Genomic DNA, 12115 nt, shown 5'->3' with positions numbered 1-12115 from the left:
ACTTAATGTCAGATTGTATGCACAAATTTAACCATCGGTTTACTTCCCACATTTGATGTCTCTGCCCACATTGACATCCACACAATAATAAAAACATTTTGCATTTGTGATTTACAATTACGTCTACTAAACATTGTGTCATTAAAACACACAGAACAATAAACAGATATCCTCTCTGGGGTTTGTGTGGTTCACCACAGATTTTGTTGTTGTGCTTTATGACTGTATCTCTTGTTGTCTGTCAGCCAGAGGGGTCATCAGTACACACACCAGCTCAGTGATTTACTGTAAGTTTTGTAAAGGTCCGTCTCTGTTACACTACCAACAAACTCCACTCCACCACTCATTCCTGTTTATCTGTTTTTCAGTTAAAATAAATTTCAATTATTTAATTGCACAAACTTAGCAAGACAATACTGCCAAGATTATTAATCCATCAATCTGTTTTTCTTCACTGTTTTCACCTTTCAGAGTTAAAACATACGTGCGTGGAGTTTTGATGTACTTCACATTTTACTTCACTATCTTCCATATTGAAAAATATTTAACTCACTATCTCATCTGATAGGTACAGTTACTAGCTGCTCTGCAGACTGTGGTTTCACCCTGATTACTTTTACTTCTTTTTACATTTTACAGTTGTTTTGAGTAACTCTTACGCCACCGACTGATTGATATCTATTTGCCTCACAACCATCTGTAGGTAATTTTCTATACACTACATTCCTTAACATCACACTTCCTAGATCTGATAGAGGAGCAACTGGCCCAGGTGTTGCTTTAGGCAGCAATACATAAGAGATTCCCTGAGGAGAGTCAGATACCAGGCAGATGACCTTTGTCCTTTGACCAGTACACACACACACACACACACACTCACACACGAACGCATACACCTGACCTGGAGCCTGAGCAACTGTGAACTTCTTGTCTGGAAGCAGACCCGTCTGTGGTCATTCTCCATGCCTGTCTGATGCTGACCTTCCTTGTAGGTCAGTGGAGGGTGGCTGTTCTGAACTGCCATAACCTTTGACCCTGTGGATTCCTGCATGGCAAGAGGACCCACAGGCTACAGCTGCATAACTTGTTGATCTGGCTGTTTCTAATTTTGTAACTCTTTGCAAGAAGACCCCCCCAAAACCCCTAAAGAAACCACAAAGAATTTACAACAGCAGAACGTGTTGTACAAAACATTTTGTCCATCCAAAATTTCCCAGGGCCCAATCTGACTTATTCATATTGCTTGTTTTATCACACTTTAACAGACCCAAACCCAATGACATTCAGTTTACTATCAAATATGACAAAGAAAAGCAGCAAATCCTCACATCTGAAAAGCTGAAATCAAAGAATATTGAATGTATTTACTTTGAAAATGACTAAAATGATTATCAAATGAGTTTCTTTTATAATAATTTTCATTAGATGGATTAATCGATTTATCGCTTCTAATCTGAAGACTAGTCTAATTAATTGAGCTTCTTGAAGTTACAGGAAATGCACATTCCGACATGGTATGTAGTTATTTGGCCTACTTCATGTCCAAAAATCTGCCTCCCCCTTTGACTTTGAAGTCAGTATCCTTTTCGCTTTCATTCTTGAATGATCGCTTTGGATGAGGTGGCAGCCATGTTCCTTTTATTACTATTAATGGCAGTTAACGAGCGATCCACGGGCCGGGAGGCAACTTCAAAGACGGCGACATGGCCACAGAAGAGTTAATCTCCTTTAGATTGAGCCCTGAGAACAGTAGGACATTTCAATATTGAGGAAAACCCCTGGGGCTTAAAGTCCCTCTTTTATGGCTGTCTTTCATTCTGTTTTACTTCAGTTCATCCTCTAAAGCCTCGTCCCTGCGATAGGAGAGCAGGCACTGACCTGGAGGAAAGACCACGACAGAGAGAGGAAGAATAACAAACCAAAGCACTTCAGGGTCAATCCCTCATAATCCTTCATATATTGACATCCCCTAGGTCTGTAACAGTGGAAAATCTTCAACGCTTTGTGGGGAAAAAGATCACGGACGACGCTGGGTTAACTGCTCATTAAGTGTTGGAATGCTGATGTTTCGCTCCATGCATTTCTGGCGTTTTTTGGGGAGCTCAGTTTGGTTTGTGTATTTGCCCTAGAAATTCAACCCCCACCAAGGGTCGGGCCTCTTCTTGCTTATGCTGCTCTCTCCTTCGTTTCCATATCTCTGTTTTCCGCTCCCTGCTCCTCCTCCTGCTTCCTCCTCATCTCAACATAAACTTGTTTTGCTTTCCTTCCCACTGATCCCCTGTTCCTTTCCCACCGTCCCGTCTTCTCCTCTCCTACCACCATTCCTCTGACTCTCTTCACACTTTCTTTCTAAAACCAAACAATCCATTTCTCCTGCCTTTTCTCCCTTTCCTGTTTCGTTACAGTCTTCCTGACCACTAATTCTACCTAAATATCTCTCGTCTGCCTGCCCACCTGTTTGTCAGTCCCCCTGTCTCTCTGTGCCATCTGGTAATGTGGTTGGAGGTGTGCTCTGCTCTCCATCCATCAGAGATTCAAACCCCAGCTGTCATCTCCCTGGTGACAGCCCCGGGGTTACTACGGATACCGTCTGGTGAAGAGGAGAGGAAGGTCATCTGTTTCACGCAGGAGGAACTTCATCAAAGCTAATACTTAATTTCACACTTTTCCCCTGGTGCTCTGATCTCCTGGTTTAGACTGCATATCCAACTAAATGCTGTACATTCCTGATGCACTCTGTTGACTATTTATACATAAAAGCTAGTTTACTTGTCACAAGGTGTACCACTCAAGTTGTGGAAACAGTTTTAAATATCTTCTGTGGCTCTTTAGGATGAAACACTGATGATGTCGTTAGGGTTAATCTTGGGTTAAGCTTGAGACAATCTCAGAACCCTTTGGTTTTGGTCTGATGGTGATTTAGCCTCTGCGGGCAATGGCCGATATTTCAGGAGTTCAGGTGTAAGTAGTGGATACGCGGCCCAAGATGTCCTCTTCTGTGCACCAGTCATTGATTACAGTCCGAGACAGACTTTATAAACAGAGTTATGACTCTCTGTAAACAGTTTTGTACGTTATGTTTCGACCAATGCCTTCCACACAAACTGTTTACCAGCAGGCAACCAAATGTTGCGCTCTTAGGACGACAAGACTCTTCTGTTTGGCAACTGTTTGACAACTCTCCCCGACACTCAGTATATTTTTTGGGAATAGTTTGCTCGGAGCAGCCGGGTCTTACATGGCAACACAACAAAACATGTCCCCCAAGACAAGAAGAAGAAGAAGAAGAACAAGAACAAGAACAAGAAGGAAGGCATGAAATTAAAATGTGTTCTGCCGGAGATTCCTGTGCATGACATTACGTTTATAATGTTGAATGTTTCTAGGTTGCAACACAAAGCCTACTCAGATGTACTTGGTCAGTACCACTCGGACTATAAACGGATACCAAAATCGTGTCCTGTTGCCTATAGATTCTGCATTCATATGCAGATATCTGTTCGTAGAGATTAGCCTTGAATCTTCAAATGTTTGACAGACAACCTGCCTTATAAAATAAAGGCATGGAGTTTGAAAGATGAGAGTATTAAACAGGCACGGAAGGTCCGATGGTAGAGGCTTTTGAGTTACATTTTGGAAAATGTCATACTCGGGAATAAATGCCCTGATACACCAAGTCGGTGGTCGGCCATTGGTCATTGTCTATGAGCATCTGTCTTCCTAGTTTGTGCTGGTTGTCCCATTGGCACTAATTGGCACTTTTTGGCTTTGGTGTGTTTGGGCCTTAGAAGTCAGAATATCCCCCAAAGATTATGTCTTTTTTAAACACTACATCCCTGGTGTGCCCTCTTAAAGGCTTGATAAGTTTTTGTCTTGCGTTACCAGACTTTGGTCATCTTAGAAAAACACTGGGCAATCTAGCGTTACTTTCAACAGTCATAAATTATGTCCTGGGGGCAGAAATGGCCTACACTAAAGAGATGTGATCCCTGTGGCAAATGACTTTACCATGAGCATCTGGAGCAGACTACATCCCAATTTACCGAGCTGTGGTCCCTCAATCCTTAGTCATGCCATCGGCAAATGCAAACAACCAACCACCAACGCAGATGACCACGGATATACCCGTCATTATACGCTTTGAAAGGTCACTAAGGATATCATTAGTACAACCACACAGTTGGAATCCCTTCAGCTTGTTAAACAGCTTCTTGCAGCATCTTGGGGTATTTCATTCGAGTGCACACACTGACTCACGCACATTTCCTCCTAGTAAATGGATTTTGGTTTCAGGATTGATGCATGTTGGGACTTTTACTCCGTTTCTAAATAAACTGAGTTAAAAGTAGGTGTGTAATTATTCATGGAAGATAAAAACTGAAGTGTTATTCGCATTAGCTCGTGAGGCATCTGCAGATCTCAGTCCTGCTGCATGTTTATGTGTGTTTGTGCGTGTGTGAGCAGAGGCCAGTCATCTCTAGATGTGGTTTAGCCATCTCCTCAGAGGAAATCTTTGCGGCTAACCTGTCAGGCCAATCAAGTGCTCCATAAGCTGTGATGACTCTTACATCTGTCAGACAGGGTCAAAGATCACTGCAGACTCTCTACCAGTAAGAATCCCAGCTGAGTGAGAGGGCGGGCGGTGACGGGGAGCAGCTCTGGATATTTGCCAGAGAACAGGACAGCCCGGCATGGAATTTGGGAGAAAGGAGCACTTTATACATCCGGTCCTTCCAAGTATAAATTCAGCCTTGAATGAAAACAAAATGCGTCTCCTCATGTTGTAGGCCCCTCGCATTTCCTTCTCCTCCTCCCCTCTCTGAAAAAATACCTCCATCCATCACTGGAGGAGGCTTTATATCAAAGTTTGTTTTGTTTACTTTAAAAGCTTAGGTCATGCAGGTCCTGGGCAGCTCAGAAAATAACTCTTTACTGTGTGTATTTGTTTAGGGCTTATACTAAAATGTTTTGGGAGGTCTGGGTGAGTAGTGAATTTGTTTGTTCTTTCTTTTCTGTCTCTATCAGGCCCAATGTGTGTGGCTCTCGCTTCCATTCATACTGCTGTCCGGGCTGGAAGACTCTGCCGGGAGGGAACCAGTGTATTGTTCGTAAGTTTCTCCATCCTTAAATCCTCTTTAATACAATTCGACAAAGCCTAGCGGAGAAGATAAGAAATAGGCGTGGGATAATTCAGTTTGTGTCTCATTGTGTATGGCTGAAGAAATGAAGAATAAATTAAATCAATCTCATCTCCTCTTTGTCTCTCCAGCAATTTGCAGGAATTCATGCGGGGATGGCTTCTGCTCCAGACCCAACATGTGTACCTGTTCAAACGGCCAGCTCTCTCCCAGCTGCGGAGCAGGAGGAGGAGGTCAGTAAGAGCGCCACTCATCACACGTAACTACAGTAACTAAGGCTTCATCAAACATCAGTCCCATCATATGGTGTTGAGATAAATAGAATTAAAACAGTTTTATTTAAAGTATTTGCATTTCTTCCCCACATGCACAAATTATAAGCAGTTTGGTGTTCAATTTTCAGGGATCAAACCACCAACCCTACAAGAGCTGAAACAATTAGTTGATCATTCGACTAGTCGATCGACAACAGCTATTTAGATCATGGAAGCAAGTAAGCAAGAAAACAGTCCCCAATTCTAGCTTCTCAAATTATATGTGCTGCTTTTCTGTGTCTCGCTTGATTGAATTGAAGTTTTTAAGGGGTAGTTGGACAAAACAAGACACTTGACGATAATAAGGGTGCTTGGGAAATACACTTATTTGCTCTCTGGTTGAGCATTTGATTAGAAGATCAGTACCACTCATTAGTTTAGCATAAAGACTGAAAATGGGGGAAACAGCTAGCCTGGCTTGGTCCAGACATAACAAAGGTACCTACCAGCAACTCAAAATTACTGGTTAGCTGTAATGGAATCCTGGAGTCTCCATTTGTTGACTGACAACTGCCCCCAGCCAACAAATAGGCTGAATGTCATGCTAACAACAACCATCACTTCCAGTTAACAACTGGCAATTGATTTAAATTGCGGAGATATGTGAAATCTTCAAACTCGTTTATTTGTGTTGTCATTTTCAGCCGTATCCATAGCGTCTAACGATATACACTGATGGTCCAGCCTTTCTGAGGTTTCTGCTGTGCTCATTTAATGTACTGTATTGCTTTGCTTGTCTATAGTGTGAACATATCACAATACATTTAAACCACAGACACTGATTATAAAGTCATAGTTTCTGTTCTCTAGTTTCAACAGTGTTGGCTCGCCCGCCACAATACCCCACAGTAACTTCAAGTTGCCTAACGTAACCCAACTAACGCAATGCCAACAACCTCAATGAAGTTGTTTCTTTGATTACGAAGAATGAAATGAGACGTGAAGCTCAATTGTCACAAGATGCTTGCCACAAATTTAGTCATGAGGTCCCGACTGCCAGATTTTCCCAACTCTGCACACTATAAGTCTTTTCGACTGGCACTAGCTATCCCAGATTTCCTCCCTTTTCAGACGCTGAGTCCAGAGCTGTCTTTGTTTGCTATTTGCAAATGGAAATCTAAAAAACCCAAACTCTTTTCCACTCTGATGGTTACCCAGCTCCCCCATAGACAACAAGACTTCGCCGTTTTCTCTTGATATCTCAGCTGTACCTCGCCCCCTTTTGCTCAGAACCCTAAAACTGTATGAACGTGGGGCAGGGGTTTTCTCCCAGGACGTTAGTATAATTGAACATTGTGTATAGTCCAGCACATAACCCCAGTGAAATGACGAATTATACTTTCAACACTTTGTTTTTTGTACGGATCAGACAAACAAGATGTAATGTACTGAGCTTTAAATGTGCTGATAGGTGGATTTTGTTACTTTTGTACAAAGCCAGGCTAGCTGTTTTCAATCTTTGTGCTAAGCTAAGCTAACCAATATGACAGATATGAGGGTGGTATCTATTTTCGTATCTAACTCTCCACCAGAAAGCAAACAAGCAAACAAGAAGCATACCCCCCCCCAAACACCTGAGCTACAGATACACATCCGTCTTGTTAAGTTCAGACGGATAATACAAAACACAGGACTCCTTTTTCCATCAATACCAGTCCAATTTTTGAATCCTGTAGACAACTCAAGCGTAGGATTGCGTAGCGGTTAGAGGCTTTCCTTCAACTATGTTCCCAGATTGATTGAAACCTCTTTTTAAAGAGCCTTTGGCCCATTGCTCACCTTATTCGATTACTTACTGTACACAAGGCCTCTCAGAATAATCCAGTAGATCACTGTTGTAATAGTATAGAAATACTATATTCCCATTATTCTTCTAAATGACCTCATGCCTGACTTCACTTTACTGTGCGATAAGTGGCCCCAACTACCGATGAAACGATACTGCCTGTTACTGAGCAGCTTCAGTTCCTACTCATCCAATTGCTCGGCTATTTTCCAGATGTAATGGTTCCACCCTTCTCCCATGGGGGCTACAATAGTACTGTAGCCAGTGTAATATTAGTGCATGAAGTCCCAGGCCTGTAGGTCACAGGGTTTGTCAGGATTAAAGTAGAGAGTCTGGCTGCCCCAGCTCAGTCTGCTGGGCTTAGTTACAGACCACTCAGGATGTGTGTGTGTGTGTGTGTGTTTGGAGCAGAGCGAGGTGTTTTACAGCACATGCAGAGTGTGTGAAATCACGTTTGTCTTAGTGAGATTAGTGCAGTGTGTGCAGGGTTTAACTATGAAGTTAATATGTGCCTGACATGCAGAAAACATTGTCGTTAAGCACCACTTTGGGAGCATGCAAAGTATGTGTCGATGTGTGTATTAAGTAGCGTGCAATATGTTCAGCTTCACTGCTTTGGTCGGCCAAAGTCGGCTCGTCAGTCACGCCTGGCCCCTGCCAGACCCTTTACACATGCTCACATTCCATTAAGCCCACTAACACACACATTTTCACTCGCACAACTGCACACGAAGATATACAGACGCTCTTATACTAACAGACAGGCAAAAAAACGTACCAGCACACACAAGCTAACGCAGTGAGCATCAGTTGGCTGTGACCCAGAGGTGTAAAACAGGATCTGTTCCAGCCATAAGTAAGGACGACCCTCAGAGGAAGGGCATGGAGGGTGGGGTGGAGGAAAAACAGCCTCTGACCTGTATGGCAGGATACGCAGAGATCTCCTGCAGAGTCAGTGCTTTGGCAAGAGCTATGAAGTCATGTTCCTCAGGGTCAGGAATGGCGCTCAAAAGCGAAGTGATAAATTAGAGTGAGAGCTTAGCAGAGTTGGGCCGAACTGATCGTCACACTCTGTGATTCTCTGCTTTCCCCAGCAGGGATTTATGGGGGGTTTCTACAGATCTACAGGCAGTGGGGAGGCAGGGAAGGAAACTACTGAGAATTATCAGAATAATCAGAGACAGCTTTATTTTCTATGATTAGTATATTAGAAATATGTTTTAGTGCACGCTGAGGAGTGTATCATTGCAGTCCTCTTCGTCTGGCTTCTCTGGCAGCTTCCATGAAGGTCAGAGGTCAAACAGCTTTATGGACTGAGATAAACATACACCAATTAGTGAGCACTGAAAGCTGAGGAATGGCTCCGAAATACAGTGGAGGTCACTTTATGTGATCAAAGTTAGCCATCTCCTCTATAAGTCAATTTCCTCACTGGCCTGCATGCACTCCCCAAACTCCACTGTGTCTAAATCTTTGTTATATTTGGGTTAGATGTGTCTTCGCTCCATTAATATTTAATATTACAGCTTTGTTTTGAAGTTGAAAACTGTTTTCATAACATAATCCGTCTCGGAGGCTTCTGGCCAAGAGAAGGCGAACACTCCTCATCATAGATCTTGTCTTCCCAAACGTGCTGACTCCCAAATTCAGTTTTTGGAGAGAGTCCACCATTTAACAGGATAATTCAGTGCAGTTGGAAACAAATTGCAGTTCTATGGAGATCCGTTTGGAAACACCAATTTCCTCTGCCTTAATTATACAGCCTGATTCTAGCACCCTGGTTCGCCGGGTTATAGATAGCATCTTTATGTCTCATGTCTTGCCTGTGGAATGCAGAGGTCCAAATAAATGAGCAACACATTTGTGATTTTCTACATGTAACCCACGTGTCTGCGATTATTGTTGTGTCCACACAGATGGTTGTCTATGATTTCTTTTATGGCTCTTCCTGGAATTTTTGTTGTTTGCCAAAGAACAATACAAGGGCCTGTTTCTGTGGATAGCCTGGCAGACCTTTAAGAAATGTTACACTTTTCCACAAATAGAGAAGTAAAATCTTAGTGAAGCCAAGGCGGCTTTGCAGAGGTGGGACCGAGTCATTGTTTTGCAAGTTACAAGTAAGTCTCAAGTGTTTGCACTCAAGCCCCAAGTCAAGTCCTAAATGTTAAATATCATAATGTGCTCTTCACCAACTGTAATGCTACTTTAACAACAGAGTAATGATGTCTTACATTTTAAAAAATCATGACAGACTTTTTAAAATTTGTAGCCTACTTCGTTAAAACAAGTTCTCCAACAAGTGCTCAGTAACGTAACGTTAGTTCTTCGTGGTTCTCTCCTGCAGCTTGACTGGATGCGGTCAGATTGGTTTAAATAAAGTGGATCTGGAGAGTTAAGTGTTGACTGGTTGGGAATGAATAGCGTTAACGTTGATTCAGGAAATGAGTTGATTCACGGCACACTTTTTAAATGATAGGTATTTTTCAAGTCAAAAGCCTCAAGTCCAAGTGAAGTCATGAGTCATTGGTGTGAAATATCAAGTTGAGTTGACAGTCTTTTTTTGATTTTATGAAGTCGAGTCTAAAGTTATCAAATTTGCGACTAGAGTCTGACTCGAGTCCAAGTTATTTGACTCGAGTCCACTCCTCTGTGGCTTTGTAACTGAATGATAAGCAGGCGTTACGTGTCAGTTCCCAGACAACAAGGGTTCACGCTGTCAGTCACCCTTGTAATAAACACACTGACTGTTTAGTGCAGAGCAGCTGTGCTGAGGCTTGTATAGGGTCATCTTTATAACCTCGTCCTTCCCATAGCCATAATTACAAAATCATTACCACGGACGTTCTTGCCCTAATGCCGAGAAACAGCTGTCTTTAGACTGACAGGCTTCCATTCACAGACAGCAGTAGTGAATCCTGGGAATGCGGAGAGAGGCCTTTTTTAATTAGAAGCCATGCCTTTTTAACATAGTCAGTCTTGACCACAAAGTAATGCTCCATCTTATTAGGTATGAGGCTTGTGTGCAAATAAATGGATCTAAATTACCCCAAACACTGATGATGTGTGTGAAGTACTGAGCTGGAGGACTCTTAGTTTCCCAGAACGGAAAGAAATCTTTGTGTTTGTCCCTCAACCTGCTTTGACAGCATCTCATGCAGCTTTCTGGTTCACTACATTGTCCGACCATGCCTGAAAGTGAGGCTGACTTGTCACTGGTCCCTGGGGTGTGCGTAAATCAGGACAAAACACAGCTATAAAGCTCCTCAGTTTTCCATCAGACACACACACACGTACCCACAAGCACACACTCGCACATGCCCAATACACAAGCCTGGACTTCCTGTGTTTCGCAGGCTCTCGTAAAAAACACCCAGATGTGAGCAGCTCACCGACAACACCACCAGAGTACAGAGGTGCATTGTGGTGCCGCAAAGCAAGTCCTTTTGCTCAACGTCTGGAAGACACAAACACACACACACACACACACACACACACACACACACACACACACACATTACACAGTAGGGGGATGTCCATATATATATATATGGACATCCCCCTACTGTGTTGCTCTACAAGTGCAGCTTTCCAGGCACGGGTCATTGGAGCAAACCATCTCTCTCCACCTGCGGGGGATGAAATGCCACGAGGAGGGGGAGCGAGAGGCGAAGTTAACCAGTGAGATCATCTCCTTCTGTCTCCAAATGTGCTTGTTTGCTTCCTTCTTCTCCTCCTTCCCTTCCCATCTGCAGAAAAAACACATGACACCTGGTACACGTGGTACCTCCAATGGCTCTCCAGCACCTGTCCCATCATCCTTTGTTCCCTAAGGGCAGAGAGTTCACTGGGCATAAGACTCAGTGAAGACTAGGTATAAGGAAAATCTTGCCCCGTATGTTCTTGACCCATTAGAAACACTGTTTGTGGGGGACAAGTTGCCTTTAGCTTTGGATTGCAACAAAGCTGGAATGGTTTTCTCCAGGGTTTCTGTCATGGCAGGGAAAACTGAAATCACTCACTGCGCGCATTATTCAGGTTTCACATCACCGCTCCTCTTGTTGGCCTCGAGAGAAGAAAGAGAGTCAATAGGGCTTACAGTGTTAACCTCATGTCTTGAGCTGCGGTTGAAACCTGAGAGCAGGACCAGACCCATCTCCCCAAAGAGTGAAGGGAGAGACAGCACACTAGTCCACTGACCGATAAACCCGGCTTGCCCCAGAGTCCCAAACTATTTGCTTTAATTTATCACCACATGTTACCATGAGACGCAATCCAGACAAAAAGTTGTTAGTGCCAAATCTGTATGCAGAGCCTGCCAAGTGTTGCACATGAGAAAGTTAACTTGAATTCTTTCTAGACTTTAGATGCATTAAATATATCGAGCGAATGAAAGCTCTGTTGACAATTCCAGTGGAACTGCACCTCTGCCCTGCATTTACTGAAACTACACAGCGTCCAAGATTCGTGCTGTTGTGCTTTGACTCATGTAACTGAAGTCTGCGCTGTGTAATCTACCAGTAAGGCAGGCGTGGGTGATCACAATGAAAAGCTACCTAAGACTGTGTTCACTCATCATGACTCACACAAGTCATATTTAGTGTGTTTGGGTACAGTCAGAATAAGTGGGTGGATTACAGTGGCTGAAAATGCCTCCTGTTGGCAAGTGTGCGCACTCAGAAAGTCTCATTAGACAAACTCAGCTCTGAGGAAGCTCAGTCATTTCCCCTCTGCTGCACAGCTCCACATGCCAGAAATGTTAGAGAGGGAAAGAGACATAAACAGACAGATGGAGGGGGCGAGAGAGAGAGAAAGAGAGAGGAAATTAATGTTGAACTTGCGATTAAGATATAGACAGAGGAGCATGAAAGGCGCGGAGG

The 12115-nt window shown here is 43.3% G+C and overlaps 1 protein-coding gene across 2 annotated transcripts in view; it reads left to right on the top strand.

Annotated features, from left to right (window-relative positions):
- Positions 1-12115, top strand: part of fbn2b (fibrillin 2b) — an 82864-nt gene that overhangs the window by 8717 nt on the left and 62032 nt on the right. For both annotated transcript variants that reach the window (XM_049587791.1, XM_049587790.1), the window contains exons 3-4: positions 5026-5108; positions 5270-5371. In XM_049587791.1, coding sequence (XP_049443748.1) covers positions 5026-5108; positions 5270-5371 — 185 coding nt within the window. The remainder of the gene's footprint in view (positions 1-5025; positions 5109-5269; positions 5372-12115) is intronic.

The sequence above is a fragment of the Epinephelus fuscoguttatus genome, linkage group LG10 (genome assembly GCF_011397635.1).
Source record: "Epinephelus fuscoguttatus linkage group LG10, E.fuscoguttatus.final_Chr_v1".
Taxonomy (NCBI): domain Eukaryota; kingdom Metazoa; phylum Chordata; class Actinopteri; order Perciformes; family Serranidae; genus Epinephelus; species Epinephelus fuscoguttatus.
Note: the sequence above shows the minus strand (reverse complement) of the source record. Positions and strands in the feature narration are given on the sequence as shown.